The sequence below is a fragment of the Nannobrachium achirus genome (assembly GCF_963921795.1).
Source record: "Nannobrachium achirus genome assembly, chromosome: 9".
NCBI lineage: Eukaryota > Metazoa > Chordata > Actinopteri > Myctophiformes > Myctophidae > Nannobrachium > Nannobrachium achirus.
The window spans coordinates 47,974,084-47,992,618 of record NC_137818.1 but is presented as its reverse complement, the minus strand read 5'-3'; the positions used below and the strand labels follow the sequence as shown (position 1 = coordinate 47,992,618).

The 18,535-nt window shown below is 44.0% G+C and overlaps 1 protein-coding gene across 1 annotated transcript in view; it reads left to right on the top strand.

Moving 5' to 3' along the window:
- Positions 1 to 6,001: 6,001 nt before the first annotated feature.
- The window catches only part of tafa5l (TAFA chemokine like family member 5, like), a gene marked incomplete at both ends in the record, with an annotated part of 36,906 nt that continues 24,372 nt past the window's right edge, over positions 6,002 to 18,535 (top strand). The window contains one exon of the mRNA XM_080732840.1: positions 6,002 to 6,098. Coding sequence (XP_080588966.1) covers positions 6,002 to 6,098 — 97 coding nt within the window. The remainder of the gene's footprint in view (positions 6,099 to 18,535) is intronic.

Sequence of the window (18,535 nt, the reverse complement as noted above, 5' to 3'; positions counted from 1 at the left end):
TTTTTAATTGCTTTGTTGAAAAGTGTGATAAAATGTGCCTGCCTTACTGTATAAAGTACATTACAATATGTATATTGTATTTGAACTCTGTTCTGAATACAAATATGTGCTAATAGATACAAATAAAACCCTAAACTGTTGATGACAATACTACAACTACTACTACTACTGTTGTAATATTTTGGAGGTTTGACCCACACCAAATACAGGTACTATAAGTGCTGTATATTATTTTCTTTACTTGAGTAGAAGTAACAATACCACAATACATCCATTTGGAATCCAGACAGAAGCACTCGTGGAGCGAATCAGTACTCTGGATTCCTGGCTGGAAATAGTCAAGTAAGTTCAGTATTTAATTTTACTTTGAGTAAAAGTACAAAAGCATTGGCATCAAAATATACTTACAGTAGAGTGCAAAAAGTACTCATTCCACAAGTTTTCAAAAACAAGATTGCGCCTTGTGGACTAGCCTTGTGGAGCAGTTTAGTGGCCTTGTGGAATCCACTGGGAACTGAAACTCGTCTTGCCATTTATATTATAATAAATGTTCCTGTCCGGCCTTGTCTTGTCTAGCGTAGCTTTATCAGACATTCTGGCCACGTGTATATGACCTGTGCATTCTCTCTATGTGCCGTATCCCAACTACCTCTCTTCAACAAATGCAGAAGAGCAAAGAGTATTCCCCGGCAAGCACTGGGAATATAGCCTATACTATACCTGAGACCCAACCCAATTCCCGCAACTGCCAAACACAGTACAACCCAACAATGAAAATACAATGTGTATGTATGACTGACAACTCATGAATGACTGGCAGGGTGGACACCACACACAAGTCTAAGGAACCCCCTCAATGGATTGCATTTTTATGGAGCTTTCCAAAGCAACTCAAAGCTCTTTACAATGGTCCATTCATTCATACATTGTGAAGTGTAGCGGCGAACAGTCAACGCCAGCGTCCTCACTTCCCACATTCACACACCAATGGTGGCAACTGGTGAGCAAACACCATTGGAGGCAACACAGGGTTCAGTGTCTTACCCAAGGACACTTCGACATGTTGACAGGAGGAGCCGGGATTTGAACCATGCACCGACCCACGGATCATTGGCCAACCTATACCTCCTGAGCCGCAGCCGCCTCAAGGACCCCTAGGGGTCCCCACTCCCCAGAAAAAAGAGTTAAAACACTTGAACCCTATTACATTTTTTGGGGGGACTGGTTCAAATCTCAGGTGTTAAAGCTCACACCGGGTTGTGATACGTTGTGATCTTGTAGATCTGACGTTAAGTGCATGACATTGTTATAGGACGAAGTATACCGTAAATCAGGCATGAGTGTGGGCACACAAACCAACATGTTCTCACCCCCAAGGTGTTCCAGAATTAGTCATTCTTTGTTGCCTTGCTCAACCATAAATTAATGTTTTACCTGAAGACGGCGTGCCCCAGTATTTTCTCCATATACTGTACAGTGTACATCACAACAAGCAGAACTTTGTTTTTGTTGTTTTGCTTTTATGTATATCTACCCGTTTCACTGAAGAGTACCTGTTTGAGAAAACCACAGAACCCAGGCAGCGCTTCCTTCTTCTGTTTTATGCATGGCAACCAGTTCATCATCTGTGAAAAAGCACCAGAAAGATGATGACACCACAACTGATGCAATGCATTGTGAGCTTTTAAATGTGCTATTTTCCAAAGAATCTTGATATTTTATTTTTTCATACCTGTTCTGTCCTACCAGGGAATCAGACCCTTGTCTCCTTCATGAGAACAAAATTCTACTGCTTCTACAAGAGGCAATCCCTGCTAATCCAAGACAGATATTGTGCATGCTTCAGCAGTACTATACTTGCCTACCAGTAGGGTGTATTACCCGACCCCAGGGTATGATATGATGTCAGATATGGAATAGTCTTGCGTAGCCAGACAACTATTTCACAATCTCCGAATGCTATATAGTCTGGAACTACAGCTCCTGAACGGCGAGTAATGGCATTACCGTTCTAGAAAATATATTTTAAAATGTCATTTCTGCTAAGCAGCAAGCGAAATATGCTTAGATGATTTTTAATTATATAATGATAAATGTGCGCGATGTGACACGGAAACGGAAGTGGCGAGGAGGCTTCACTTCCACTAGTCTGGGATCACTTCACTTTACGAGGTTTGATCCGGTCGGGAGCGGAAACCACTTTACGTCATGTTGCAGTCCTAGACGGACTACACTTTGGCCGGAACTATCAACCGGATTCAGTTTTAACCCAAAATATTCCCCTGCACCCAAGGACATAGTTTTAGGGCCTACCTAATAAACACCTTGATGCGGCGTAGTTTTGCTTTCGAAAAACTCGTTTGGTATATGCATCTTTTAGTCCAACTCATAGCGACTGGCAAGACTACACTAGGCTTCTCGAGCATTTTAATAGTGATTGGGGAAACAAACGAGGGGAACTAAATCAAAGCGACGCCGCTTCTTCTAGTGGTTTCCGCGCTTTAGGCGGAAACCAAACGGTCTGTTGTGAACGAACACCAGGCTTTCTCCCGAGAAAGACTGGTAGGCGAGGTTACACTTCCGCTTTAACCGGTTACTCATCGTTCTTCTAACGTTATTCCAGTCTGTATGACGGGAGCATTTCCAAATCGCTGAGTCAACAGTCTGGACACGCAAGACTAGATATGGCCCTGAAAATTCACCTTTTAAGAGGCCAGAGGCGGAGGTAGTTATCACTTCTCCCATAGACAGGCGAGAAGTGATGTCAAAGATGGAGGTGACGATGGGTGCACTTGGATGCGCTGTGTAGACGGAAGTGGTGCAGGGAATGCCGGGGTATGCGGTGCTGGGGCCAGCTGGAGTGGTGCTGGAGATGACTGGAGAGAAGGGCCGGGTGCTGGCGACGGCTGGGCTACGTACTGTTGGGAGGCTGGCTGAGTGGTGTACGGCTGAGCTGCGTACGGCTGCTGTAAGGCGTACTCCTGTTAGGCTGGCTGGTGATCTGTAGCCAGGGTAGGAGTACTGGGATATATAGCCTGGCTGGGGCCCATAAGCAGACGGTGTGGTAGCTGGGGCACCAGCCTGGCTGTCATCAAAGCTGCTGGCCCCATAGCCCTGTGGCTGGGAGCAGCCATTAGCCACGGTAGCCTGGGCTGCAGGATAGCTGGGTGCTGGCTGTCCATATAAAGTCTGGTAGTAGTGCTGCTGCCATGCCATTCGCCGTGTATATTCCTGATGGCCAAATTATTCCAGGCTCGAAGGACCATGTAAATTTGCTCGACTGGGTGGTGGTGCTGGTGGGTAATAGTATATTTAGACATCAGTATACCTGTCAGTGTATAATGACCAGGACCAGATGGACAAAATCATTGAAGATTTATTCATGGCAGAACAGGTGAATGATGATGGTGAAGGATGATGATGATTTAAAGGCTATGGAAAAGTACAAAGGAAACAATCAGTAACTGACAAGTACACATAAGGAAAACAAACTAAACTGTAAAGAAGGATGCTCACTCAAATAATGCATCGAAGGGAACACAGGAAACAAACTCATTGTGCCAAGTGGGTGCCTTTTAAAGGCCCCACTGCAATCAAGTGCAGGTGTTGGCGTTAACTGTTACACTTATTGTTGCATCGAGGGCAGCCATTGTTGTTTTGAACATGCAGCAGCATGTATTCTACATCACCATCTATCTACACATGGACCAATCAGGGGAAGCTTTTCAATTGTTGTGCGGACAGCAGTTGAAACGCAGTCACTGATTGGCCCCGATCATTTTCTGATTTCTCATACTCTGTGCCTATAGGCCGAAGTCCAGACCTGATACTGGGGAAGGAATGAGTGAGCACAGTATCAGGGCTGGCTTGCCAGGCTAGGGCGGTGCGGCAGGAGGGGATTTTCATAGATTTTTCTTTGTACTGCTCTGGGTGTCCAAAAACAAGAAAATGCAAATGAGGGAGGGTGCATTCGAATATACAGCACTGAGCAAGCGAGCGCACTGGCCAATACAAACTAATAAGTGACTGCGCTCCCGGAGCGCATCATGCACATTTCCGAACGCACCCTTATGACATAGTCATGACTAGTTTTCGGGCTCTCTCTTGACCAGGTAGCTATTCCAGCAATCTGATAAAAAAAGGGTCAAATAAATAAAGTTGACAACCACATGCAGCTCTGCCATACAGATTGGTTACAACGAAATGTTATTATAAAATAAATTCAGATTGCAGCTTTAAAAGGGCCTCTTTCTAACCATAATTACAAATAGACCTAAACAGAGCCGCTGGCTGTTCTGAATACAAAGCTCAAGGGCAATTAACACCAACAAGAGAATGTATAATGAGGGATAAAAGGAAAATATTGTTTTTGGGGCCTACCTCCCTATGCCACGGTTGTTAAGATTGGGTTAAAAAAGATCCACCATGGCAACATCTGCACTTTGAGATTTATAGCCTATTTTAGAAAAAACTAAAAACAAAGTTCTGTAGCCAGGCCTATACCATTTCAGAAAATAATCAGGACAGATTATTTTTCTCTTCTGACAAGGTGCTGCACAGTAAAATCCTCTGTTAATTTATCCAAACCCTGAGAGACAAGTGTACAAATGGAGCAAAATGGACCCTTGTGGGTCCATTTTGTCGCATTTGCATACTCTGAGTGAAATCATGAACACTCAGGATTTTACAGTGTGCGGTGATGGGATGGAAAGAGGGGCACATTGTACCAAGCAACACACTGCGCACCAATTCCCCCCTCCTCTCTCCCCCCCTGGACACCACCAGGGAGTAATGCTCTTTACTGGAAGAGAGCGTTCACTTCACTGATCCACTAGGATTTTGTGACTCAACGAAAACGGCTCCTTCGAGATGGGAATTAAAACGTCCTTTTCAATTCTGCTGTGATTTAAGTGTGATCGAAGACGCACTGACTTTGCGAAGAAGAGCGGTTGGGTTCCCCCTGGAACAAGTGGGGAGCAACACCCAGCGAACATTCGAGATGATCCCGATAATAATCGAAATGAAATCTCCCTAGATTAAAAAAAGGAATACCCTGCGCCCATCCATGGATCGGTTAAGTTCCAAGTTATCTCGACCACCGACAAACCATTAAGTCGTGTTGAACTGCAGCTGCCTACGGGCAGCAAGCAAAAGATCCGTTGCGCACCAAGAGATCATCACCGCACCAACCATTCTGATGTGACATTTTCTTTTGCGTAATATCGCCCAAATTGTGGGCCTTTTTTCATTATACCGCATGATGCATGTGGGCATGGTTGTTTTCTTTAAACGCCGTCCAAGGCTGTGCTTGCTTAGAGACTAGCTAGCCATGTTATTAACTTGTATGTTTGTCTCGGGTGGCAGTCAGTCTCAGAGCAGAAGTTGATGAGGCACGGTGCGCTGCTGCCGCTGCTGCTGCTGCGTCGTCGCCGAGCGCAGAGGAAGGTGAGACGCCGCTTGTCGCTTGATGCTGAGCTCTCTGTTGAACTTCCAGCACCATTCTACTGAGAGGATCACATCTACACACATCATCCATTCAACTGGGGGGAGATGTATCGTTCTATTTCGCTGCCTATACTTTAAACCCGCTCGTAATTCGCGATAATGACGGAATTGAGAGTGACAGTATAAACTTGCCAAATCCTCTCCTTGTAATGTAGGCTACGTACGGTCAGTTGAACTTGTCTTGGACGCAGCTCGGCTCCTCCCTGCGTTGACAGCCGATCTGCGAGATAAAATCGGGATTTGATCACCGGGATATATCTGTCCATCACATTTTGGCCTTGGACTTTTTTTCTTTTCTTTTTCTTTTTTCCTCTTCTGCTATTATTACCTCAAAATGGACGCCAATGACAGACAATCGAAACACCACCGGAGTAACTATTTTTTCCTCCCTGGCGTCGAGCATCTTCGCATGTAAACCGGGAGGTTTAAAGTTGGAATAACAGGCTATCAGGGAAGGAAGGACCATAGGGAAGGACCGGGGCTGCCAGGGAGGAGGATGCAGTCTGGAGTGAAGACGTTCTCCGCAGGTGGAGGTGCGTCACTTTGCTGCCTGCTGCTCCTGTGGATGTTCTACTCCCACCTCCTGAGAGAGGGTAAGAAAAGAACGCAACATGGCATCACACCTGGATGGTGGATAAAGGCCAACTGTTATATTATACTTTGGAGTTTGGACCTACCATTTGTGCAGTAGGCCTACCATTTCTGCGTGCGTGCGTGCGTGTGTGTGTGTCACAGTGTGTGTGTGTGTGTGTGTGTGTGTGTGTGTGTGTGTGTGTGCGCGCGCGCGCGCGTGCGTGCGTGTGCGACGTGTGCATATATCCATCTATCTATCTATCTATCTATCTATCTATATAGGCTATATTAATATACTTTAGGAGCTATGTTGCTTTGTCCCTTTAGTGATGATTTTGTTCTTCCCTTCCCTGACAAGTGACATATTGGATGTGCATGCTCTTTTCACTTTGTTACTGCTGCTAACCCATAATTATACAGCAATTATGTTTGCAACAAACAAACCTCTTTCACATTATAATATGCCTATGTGGTATTATTATAGCTGATAGGCTACACTTGTTCCTCTTCTACAGTTTTCAGTGAGAACATTTTTTAATAAAACATCACCCCGACCATAGTTTGCTAGGCCTAGGCTACTGCTGGCAATACTTTCATTTTATGTATATTCAAAGCCTTACTTCATGCTATGCTACTCTCATAACCTTTCCTGATGAATAATGCATCCCCTAGAGCAATTACACCTTCAGCCTTCAGAACATAAAGCAAAAACATGATTCACTCCACTTCATTGGCCACTGTCCTAACAAAACACTGAAGAGCCCAGTTTTGTGGAAGATACATTAGCAGAACATAAAGCAGTGGAAGAAGCTCCTCTTTTTCATTATACACACCATGTTAGCAGATTAGATCTTCTAATCAACCTTCGACCAGAAGGAGCCTATAATTGGGCCTATACCACCGTTTCTCAACGCCTGGTTCGGGGCCCAAATGGGTAAGAGTGAACAACTGGAACCAAAAGGACCAGTAAGGGGGCAGACCTCCATTCAGAAACACCCCCGCTTAGAAACATCCCCATTCATAAATACCCCCACTGAGGTTAGAGTTAGGGTTTAGGTTAGATTTAGGTGACACCTCCATTTAGAATAATGGAAGTCAATCTTCTGAATGGGTCTGAATGGAGATGTGTACCTGACCAGTAAGTGTCCATTTGGTACAATTTTTGTACACTCTCAGACCCTTAAGGGTCCATTTGGACCCCCTGGTGGGCCCCAGACCGTGGAGCAGGCGTTTTGCCCACATGAATGTATTTTGGCCCAACGCCGGGTGCAGGATTTGATAATGATGTAAAATGAATTGCCTGTTCCAGTTCAATGACATATTCTTCCTGTGCCCTGAAATGCTTAATTTATGCCCTGTCATACGACGGTGTCCCACACAATGCCATAAATTGGGCATTATACGCGCCATGTTTTCACCCATCTCTCCTCATCGCCACCCTCAATCAATCACTCTCGAGCAACTGTGTCGTCTCAGGAAGTACAACACTTCTCGCAAAAGCCATCTATTATTGGCCTGTTTTCATCACCAAACCATGTCATTGCTTTATTATTATGAGCTACAAAATCAATTTGTCAATCTAGTATGAACTCTGTTCCGCTAGCTGTGGCCGATATTCCCAGAGTAAGACAGTCTCTCCTGGGATTGCATGCCCCAATTATGCTTAATGTATAGTCTGTTGTATGATGGTGTCGCACGGCAAAGAAAAAGCAGATCTACAAGCTCTGTGAAGCTTTTTTTTGGCACATGCCACTGTCATTATGATGAGCCCGGGGTTAGAGTTCTCACCTCCATATTCTAGTCCAGCTTTGAACTGAATTGTGTAGAGACGTGTAATTCTTAAGCCTCAATACTAATCTGCAAATCCTACTACAAAAGATCCACCTATTGAAAGTATAGCTGTGTGATCAGTTACTGCTGTTGTAGAGATGCATATTTCTACACTGTGCCATCAGTCAGAGCTAGATACTTAGGTTAAAGCTTAACGTTTTATGTGAGGTTATTTCATCGATGTCCAGACCACAATAAAATGGCGGTGCATCTAGTGTCCAAGCTGGAGTGCTGTCTTGTTTTTTGTTTTGTTTTTTTAAGATTTGTTTTTGGGCTTTTATGCCTATTGATAGGACAGTAGACTGACAGGAAATGGTGAGAGAGATGGGGAGTGACACGCAGCTGTCAGGCATCAGAGCCTACACTATGTGGTATGCGCCTGGACCGGTAGGCCAGTGGGCGCCCCGAAGCTGGAGTGCTGTCTGCTAAAATAACTGTATTGACATTGTCAATGGGTCAGTGTCCTACCCGACACCACTGTCTACATTTCTCAATGTGTAGGGACTCCATCTCCAACCACTGCAGATGTAGGCCTACTAGTTAGATTTCATTTTCAACAACAACAACAACAACAACATTTTATTCATTGAAATATGTCCTGGATTGTAACTTTAAGCCTGAAAGTAACCTCTTTTCTCTTGAAGGGCCTATGAGCCCGAGCACACCTTAAATGACTTACGTACAGACGCACCACGTCCACTTGGCCCGGTCCTGAAGGCCTCAGCAACGAGGCAAGGTGCGGGTGGACGAGTGGGCCGAGCGAGCGGATGGCAGCCGGTGAGGTGCTGTGGCGAGTGGCTGCCTCACACCGCCTTCCCCCCTCCGTTGCTCCGCCATCCGTCATGGCGGTAGAGACAGGAAATCAAAGAGCTGTTGCCTGTCCACGCATGCCATTGGGCCGGCGCCCGGCACGATGAATGGCCTGTCAGACCCCTCTCCGGGCTGCCAGTTTATTCAACGATAAATTTGGAAATGTCTGGATTTCCTCACCGGGGCCCACTCCGGTTCAGTGGTGCAGTCACAGAGCAGCGGCAACCCTTCTCTGCTTTGTCAACCACAAACCTTAGTGCTCGACAGGGGGGGTCGCAGCCGAGGTTCGAGACAGAGGCACTTTTTCTCTCATTTAGAAGTTTATGGTGCAGGTTTTCAAAGCCAAAGGCTATGGCCGTTTGGGGATCCTTGGCCTGGAAAACTTTGGGAAGCCCTGGTTTAAAGTGCCAATGAAATGACAAATATGTTTTTCACACTTTTAGAGCATACACTTGTCATAATGAGCATGCAGTAAAGCCATTTCATGATGTCTTCATAAGGCACATTGGTAAAGTATCAAGTCACTGACAGCAGGCCTCTACTCAGTAGGCTTGCTTGTAATGCCATAAGGCAATTGTTTAATGGCAGAATATAGGATCAAGGTGTTACACCAAGCAACTGCTTCAAAGATTAATACTAAATCTTCAGACTTGTATCCGTTATAAGGTCATGGTCATTTTGGTACAACAGGCCCTGATCAATATCTTCGTAAACTGTGTGTATAGATGTATGCATCAATGGATAACAACCGCTGATGCATACATCAACAAAAATCCACTGAATTCATGATACACAAAGATACATTTGTTTGTATCCTTGTTATTTGTTGGTGAATCCACATCCCTGAAATACCATGCAAGTAGCTTGGAATTCTTTTTGTGGCAATTTAGAGATGGCAGTGCTTTTCTCACAAAATACAATAAAAACATTTATTGTATTTTTGTTGAACATTGTTCAACAAAAATCCAAGCATACAAAAAAAAACACGTCAGCCACAATGTTTACAATGGATGAACGCACTGTCCAAACTATTGGAGAGATGCCTTTGGCTTCATTCATTCGTTGACTAGTAAGAGACCACACCTCTGCTCAAGTTTAATGGATTTTATTGAACAAAAGGGAATGGATGGATGAGGGAAGGATGGGAAACCCAGGTAGGGTGAGAGCAGCGAGACTCAGAGTGGGTGTATAGTCTCGGAGAGGACGCCCATCGATGCTCGCTCGGGGAATGGTCGTCTCTGCTCCGACACTGCCCCCTGGGTTCCTGGAAGAAATAGAGGGGGAAAAAAGGATGAGAAGGGCGAGATTTGAGTAGAAGGAGTTAGCTGGCGTGGATGGGGGGGCTGATCGACCACGAAAGCAGCAAGAACAAGTAAGTGATAGCTCGCAGGTGTATTTATAGTGTGATGATTGCGACAGGGATTGGCCAACTCAGTGGTTCACAACCTGTGGGTCGGGACCCCCAGGGGGGGTCCCCACATTATTTTGGAGGGTCCCCAGATGATGAACTTAATGTGCAACACTGTTTTCTCACTCATCAGTAAACAAACCAACTTAACGTTTAAGTGTATAGAGGGCATCTGCACATTTCTAAAGTGACAATTAGGCCTATGGACTTTTTCATACCTCTAAAATGACAAATTAAACATTGGCCAAATTTGGGGTGGGTGGGTGGGGATTTGTATTTGTATGTTCATGTTTGTTTGCATTAAGAAAAAAGGAAAATGATAATAAAAAGACCTTGATCAAAAAAAAAACATTGGCCAAATTGTCAAATATTTGAGGCAAAAAAAAATAATTAAATAGCAGATCTACATGCTCACAATGCCTCGCAACGCAGTGCTCATCAGGGTGGGGGGTCCCCAATTACAATATTATTATTTTGGGGGTCACAGACTGAAAAGGTTGAGAACCACAGGCTAACTGATAAGAGAGGGCAGGTGCTTGTGATAAGGTGGTAGTGAGTGAGCGGGAGTGGCTGTGATGAGCAGAGGGCGGTCTCCACTCCTGAACCTACGTTGTATACAACTCCCTTAATTTGTTCAGCTCATGATAAGTGCTAATCACACAAACTATCGTCATTTTACCTTGTTGAAAAATATTGGCAACTACAGTATTGTAATATTGACATTTGTTTTTGAAAGATGAGAGATTTTTTTATCGCAAAATCCTTATAAAGGAAATGGCCCATATCCGCTGGCTATATTCGTTTAATAGAACCTATTCCTAGAAGAACCATTGTACTTAAAATGAATTATCACAATTCACACATCTATTGCCATTATAGGAGAAAGCCACAATGCTTAAGTGCACCTTAAAATACTGTTTCAAATAAAAGACTATTATGCAAACTGTCAAAACTTTAAAGTAATGTGAGCAAATAGACTTTCGTAATCTGTCTGCTTCAGACATTTTAGTGAATCACACTTTTACAATAATCTACAAAGACATTTTACAGGCGAAAGCATGGCTTTTTTACGAATACAATATGAAGTTATGAACACTTTAGATAACGAGTGAAATCTCTTCAGACCGTATGGATAAACTGATAAGAAAACTTTGATAAAGCCCACATTGTTTGTTTAAATCCAATGCCCAGCAATTTATGATCAAATGTGTTCATCTTACAGTTTGATAAATGTGGCCCAATAAGTCTCTTACTGTTAAGGAGGGAAGGAATCCTGTAATGTTGATTGCCTTGAACAACCCAGTCTTTATAATATAGAACAAGATAATTTAATTTATGCTGTCATCTCTATTTTCAGCCTGGACAGTGGACTTGTGCAAGCAGTACCACTTTGTGGACTCGTGCAATGTTTCTTTGTTGGATACAGTGGATACAAATGAATGCAGTAATATGTGCATTACTAACTAACCAGAAAATGTACTCTTATGCAAACATTGCTCTATGCAAGAGTCCATCATGGGTTTCTCTTTTATCTTTAAAAGATGATGATCATAAGCATGTTGTGTTTAGCCCATTGACTATGGTTAATGAGTATTAACCATTGTAAGTATACAATGGTTTGATTTTGAATCCCATTATCTTCTGTACAGCATGAAAGTCAACTTACTTGAGATAGGAAATCCAACACACTATGTATCATTGTGTGTGATTATTGTTTGATTGAAGCTGTTATTTTTGTAACATTTTACAATACAGATAGAATTGTTCCTAGAGCAAAGTTTACAATCGGAATTGAAACGTCCATAACTCTTAACCATTAACCGACTAAGTTACTCAGTTTGGCAACATTTTAACGACTTTCAGAAAAACTAAATCACTAATGGGAAAATGGTCTGTGTTTATGTATTGTTGTGATCAAATCTGTGAATAATAACACAATGATGGCAATCCAATCCACTTTATTTATAGAGCACATTTAAAACAACAGTGTTGAACCAAAGACAATGGCATCTATTGACACCGGAATGGAACATTAACATTGATTGTCTATGGAGCTGGAGCTGTATTTTGGCAAGACATCATCACAGACAGGATAGAGGGAAGAATAAGTTCTTGAGTCTGGTCTCTCAATGTGAGACACCGTTGCCTGATGTGGAACAGGCACATCAAAAAATAAAATAAAAAAGGAGATTGATTAGTATTCTTTTGGGGACTCGGAGAGATGTGCTACTCTGTCCCGTTACGCTGCACTGCTCAACCGTCCAGGCATCAAACTAACTAGAATGGCAGAGAATTACTGATGTTCTGAAATGAAAAGCGATACTCTCCGATTCAGACTGCCATTAAGCATGCACAAGGAAGACAGCTTTGATTATGACCTTGGCAGCGAATTGTAAGCAAATCATCCAGCCCTGCTTCAGTATGCGCTGAAGCTGCAAACCTGTGAGAGTGTTTATGGGGGGAAAAAATGAAAAAGAATTCTCTCTTTTACAGCTAAATCAATTTGGCAGCACACAAACCTCATATTTCATAGCTCTCCCTGAATAGGAATTTCCGTTCAGCTCAGGGACGTGCTGGCCATTGGGAAAAGCGGGACAACTCCCGAACGGCCGGTTCATTCTCGGCCGGCCCAGGCCGGGACATTAGGAAAAAATTAAACTGTTTGCACAAAAGTAGTGAAAACAGCCGATCTGCAACGGGCGTTGTGTCGTTGTGTGCTTGTAGATCGTCTGTTTTCACTAGTTTAAATCATTTTTTAAATGATAAATACAAAACAAACGGTTTTGGACATACAAGGTTTCCATCCGACAACAACGAAATATAGGCCTAATTCATGTAATTGGCTTGTCACTTGTCATGATCTGAAATGGCAAATCTTTGAGTAGCAGCAGCGCTATAGAGAGAGATCTCTCTATAGCGCGCAATGAGGGCCTCTCCAACTCTTTTTCCCGGGCTGAATCAGGGGCCCAGCACGTCCCTGGTTCAGCTGTCTGCTTTGCCTTCCCTCGTGGACGAGCTGAGTGCAGTGCTCAGTTTGTTTCTGCATTGTTATTCTCTCTGTAGAAGGCATTGGGCTTGAAAGCGTTCCATCACGGGGAGAGGAGAGAGGTGTAAATGATTTGAGTTGAATTCCCTGCATCTCGGGTACCATACAACCTTTCTTGGCCCGAAACTGCGTTCATATTTTCCTCAGAGAGGGAGCTGTGCTTGCAGTTTTGAAGGCACCAATACTTCCAGATGCCAACATCACTTGGCACTTAGGGAGGAATAACGGTCTATGGTATGGTCTGGGTGTTTGCTTGGTTTCTCTGTCTGTCGCATTAACATAAAGAACATGAGATGGGTGTGCTTCCTAAAGGCCTAATTTAGTACTCGCCACTGCCTCACAATCCCCCTACGCATCACAATCAGAGAAAGATACTGTTTGGCCGCATAGCACAGTGGTATACATTCATGCCTCAAGCCTGTATTTGTAGAGAACATAAATAGAGCCGGTCTAGTGGATATATCTGTCATTATTGGACTGTTTTTGACAACATCGGTATGAGCGCTTATGTAACCAATGATATACAATATATATATGTAAAGAATGTATCTATCTAAAAGTTATTTGTGTTTTATCTTGTGTTTGCTTGTAAATGTTCACAAATATAGAAACAACCACTTAAAGTAAGCCCTGTAACCGGTTGGCTAGGACTCAAAAATCGGGATCTAAACGTACTGTAAACTCCAAATCTCACTGCAAGTTGGCTACACCAGATCACTTACAGAACATGCTGTGGCTTTGGTGATACCTCTATGGGAGGCCACCTGTCACACACAGAAGACAATGTACACCCCACAAGTACAAGAGCATATACTGCAGTATCAGTCCTGCTAGGTGCACAATTAAAGGGGAACACCACTCAATTTAAGAATTCAGCATAATGTTTGTCCTGTTGTCTGGGGCGGTCCAGTCATTATGAACATTGTGATGTCATTACGCTGTATGTGGAGCTCTTTTATGGACCAGGGAGACTCATTTTGTGTACTAGCCAGCAGATAGTTTATATCTTACAGCCAAATTACTTTCTTTCTTTATTTTTTCTTCTTTTTTTAAGGAACCTAAAAAAGCACCCATATCTCTATAAAAAGCCTCTGGGTGAGTCGCGCTCGAGATGGAGACAGTTTGTGGTCATACATACTGATAGGGATGTCGTGCAGCAGATGCATAACATCTGGAACTGAGCCGTATACCCTCTTTAAACGTAATATACTGCTCTGTGTGTGTGTGTGTGTGTGTGTGTGTGTGTGTGTGTGTGTGTGTGTGTGTGTGTGTGTGTGTGTGTGTGTGTGTGTGTGTGTGTGTGTGTGTGTGTGCGTGCGTGCGTGCGTGCGTGCGTGCGTGCGTGCGTGCGTGCGTGCGTGCGTGCGTGCGTGCGTGCGTGCGTGCGTGCGTGCGTGCGTGCGTGCGTGCGTGCGTGCGTGCGTGCGTGCGTGCGTGCGTGCGTGTGTCGCTCCAGTGCTCTTGTGCCCTACTTGCTAAGGAACATAAGATCACAGTGGTATATCGTGGGGGTCAGCGGAACATCTGGCTCCTTCACCTGCCGGTGTCCTTTACTAGCGTAGGTATATGTATATGTATAGTACTACCTACTGCGCCTCGGGCATCACGTGGCGTTAAGGTAATAATGAGATGCGCAGTGCTATAGAGATGTCTATTATAGTGTTACATCGTATGCTGTTTGAAATGAGATTGCCAGTCGATGTCCTCCTGGATTGGAGTGGCAGTGGGATTGCAAATGGCATGGAGGGAAAATTATGGGAGTTTACGGCTGCAATTGTGATCTTATTTCAATGAATAAAATGTCATTTAACCAATCTGTACGGTAGGTCGAGTGTATTATAGAATAGCTACAACTAGTACATTTGCGGTGGCCGGAGGTGGTCTCCCTACTCTTCCATTGAGACATTTAGGGTGTGTGCAGAAATACGCTCTCAGGCACTCTCTGGGAGCAGACATCAATACCAGAGTTTATTTCCGAGTTTCCCTATTGTCGGGTAGATCACGTACTTGTTTACAAGTAGTACTGCCTGAAGCTCATTATGCTCTGTAATATCTCCCCTGGCTAAACAGGGATTCTGTCTACTGTTAAATATATTTTCGTTAAGTCCACCAACACAAATGTCTGTTGTTCAAAAAATTGGATCGCCCAATTTTAATAGAAAGATTTGCAAATTCTCTGTACCAATCAAAATAATGTGAAATCAATGTATACTTTGCATCTTTACTTTTTTCCCCCCACCGTACCCTGTACACTGGATGCTTGGAGTATTGTTTTCTAGAAGTTGAATATTTTCATCATGGCAACCAGTCAGGACCAGTCAACCAGTCAGGAGGACACAATAAGAAAGGACAACTTGTGGCAGTGAGTTGACGTGCTGTACTGCTAACCCGTTGCCTGCAGTGTTATAATATAACCAGGTGGTCCTCTATGGTTTTCTGATCTTCTGTATATTTGACTTCAAAGCTACGGCGTGTGTTTAACAGACACGGGTGAAATAACACGGCCAGCTCGAACTCTCCCCGGAGCCGTGTGCTCGAACCCCTGTGCCAGAGTCTCGGGTGTATGTGACGGGGCTTTTCACGTCGTGGATGCTGGTGTGATCCAGTGATAACTTAAGGTCATTTGCCTGCCAGTCAGCACTGGGAGACGGTCTCTGTGCTCTAGGGTGTGTGTGTGTGTGTGTGTGTGTGGGGGGGAGGTGGCGTTGGTGGGGCGCAGCCTCGGCACTTGTCATCTGTGATGGAAACCGGTGGCCACAGACAACAGCCCCCATGTCATCCGTCACTTGGCACGCCCGGCTGTCGCCGCCACGTTCGCATTCCATCATCTGAAATAGAGACGAGGCCAATGTCGTGCTTCGGTGACTGAAACCACCCCCCTCTTGTCACATGAATGAACTCCCCCCTACGTGCGGTGGAGGAGCTCTGCTGGCCATGGCTCAAGGCGCAAAGCAGCGTCTCCGAACCCCCACCTCCACCACCACCCCCCCATCCCCAGTCTCTGTGCCACTGGCCACTGCTCCTCCCTTCAACTCTATTCCTTCCTGCCCTTTTCCTTTTAAGGCATTGTAAACTAAAATCGGACAGGGCAGATATGACAAATCCTATATTGAAATTAAAACAAGTTTGTTGCACAAACAGTGTTCATGGTTCTGCTATGAGAATAGTCACCCCAGGGACCACAGGTGTACCGTTGCTCTGATCCACACCGAACTGTTGTTCAGCGGTCTGACGTGAAAATAGCTACACTAAGGTAGCCTGATACTTCAGTCCGCACATCACCACCCCCTGTTGGTGGGTGGTGTGTAGTGTGGACTGAACCCGGAGATATTTTATTTTATTTCAAGCGCGCCTGAAGAGCGGGCACATTGAATGGGCCAATCAGGGCTGTAGACTTGAGGCACGTGGTATGCTGGTCCGGTCCCAGCCCCCTCCCTTCGGAGCTGTTCTGCCCACGTGAGATTCCGTAGTGGACTCTGATTGGTGCTCTTCTGCCCACGTGAGCCGCTAGTGGACTCTGATTGGTCCGTGAAAACTGTCATGGCGGAGTCAGACTCGACTCGAATTCTTTTAATAAACTATAGAATAGTGCCGTTTCATTACGTTTGAATACCATTTTGCACTAACGTAAACATGCAGTCATATAATATGTTATGAGAAATAACGTATTTTTGCAATGTCACGCCGCGTCACCGTCGGCGACACACGGGGCTGTGTGTGTGTATGTGTGTGTGTGTGTGTGTGTGTGTGACGTCAATAGGCTTTACCCCGCCCCCGCTGAAGTAGAATCTCCGTCCCCAGGCTCAGACTCAATCCCAAAAAGAAGTGTGTGATTGAGTCTGGCGCTTGCAGTCAGGCTAACACTAAGGGCCATGTGTGGCCCTGAGATGCCACAAAGTGTCCTGAAAATAATCTAGTAACATAAATATACCAAGAAATGACTTAAAATGACTAAATAAATAACTACTAAATTGCATCGACAAAACAGAGCATATCTTTAATCGTTTAATAGTTTTCATTGATTTCAAACTGTATCGTGAGCTTTTGTGAACAATTTCTCACTAAATGGCCCCCACATTAAGGATACTACCGTAGGTTGAACGTGGTTAAAAGAGCATGGACAACCATGTGGAAATAATGATGGAAATAAACCATGTCTGTTTATTTCCTCCGGCTGTTTTCATAAGGATGAACGGAAATGATTCAAACTAAATGATTATGCAAAATAACTGCGATAAGCTCAAATAATAACACTCACATACGATTACTGTACCTCCTTCAGGCTTATTGCAGGAGGCTTATTCATCTGTTAACGTCATTTGTTGATAACACAGGAGAGGGCACTGATATGATGGCCCTCTGGAGGGAAGGGGGCCATATGTGCGTCACCTTCAAAGATCTTAATGTGACTCTGAAAATGTACAAATGTGTGCCCATTCAGTTACTTGGAAGGTTTGAGCTTGCACTTCAAATGCATTCCGCCTCGGGGAATGTCTGCTTTCATTCATGACTAAATGAAGTGAATGACATTTTTGAAGTGTTAGAAAATGATACACAGTTTCTGCTTTATAGGAGATGATTGCATTTGTGGAAAACATGTACTGTACAGTAGACCACTGGTTCTCAACCTTTTCAGGCTGCGACCCCCAAAATAATCAAATTTAAACTGGGGACCCCCCCACCCTGACGAGCACTAAGAGTTGAGGAATGCATTTTGTATAATGTGGTTCTATTGTGAAAATAGCAAATGTACATGCTCACAACACAACAGCATGTAGATCGGCTATTTCACAATTTCTGTCTCTAATATTTGACAATTTTGCCAATAAAATAGTTTAATTTTAGAGATCAAAAAGTCCTTAAATTGACACTTTAGAAATGTGCAGATACCCTCTATACACCTAAACTTTTTGTTGGTTTGTTTACTGTTGAGTGAGAAAACAATGTTGCACATTAAGTTAATCATCTGGGGACCCCCCGAAATAATTTGCCGACCCACATGTTGAGAACCACTGCAGTAGACTGTATTAATACACAAAGTGCACAGTAATGTTTTGGGTGGGGAACTACTCATTTAATGCCTGTTGGTCAGAAATGTATGTAACCTTTGTCACTAATACATAAAAGTGTTTTAATTTCAAGTGTGTGAGGACACCCAAGTTAGATAAAAGTGTGCCCTGCCCCTGAATAAAGCTAATGTTTTAGAAAACAAGAGGTATTCACAGTAAAACAGTTAATAAATTCAGAGCAGTACTGTGCGTAGTGCACAGGGTCAGTCTAAATAAAAGACTACAATTATCCCAGGTGTTTTGCAGTACACCACGCGCCACCTCTACAAAACCACTTATCATTCAATGTTGTTG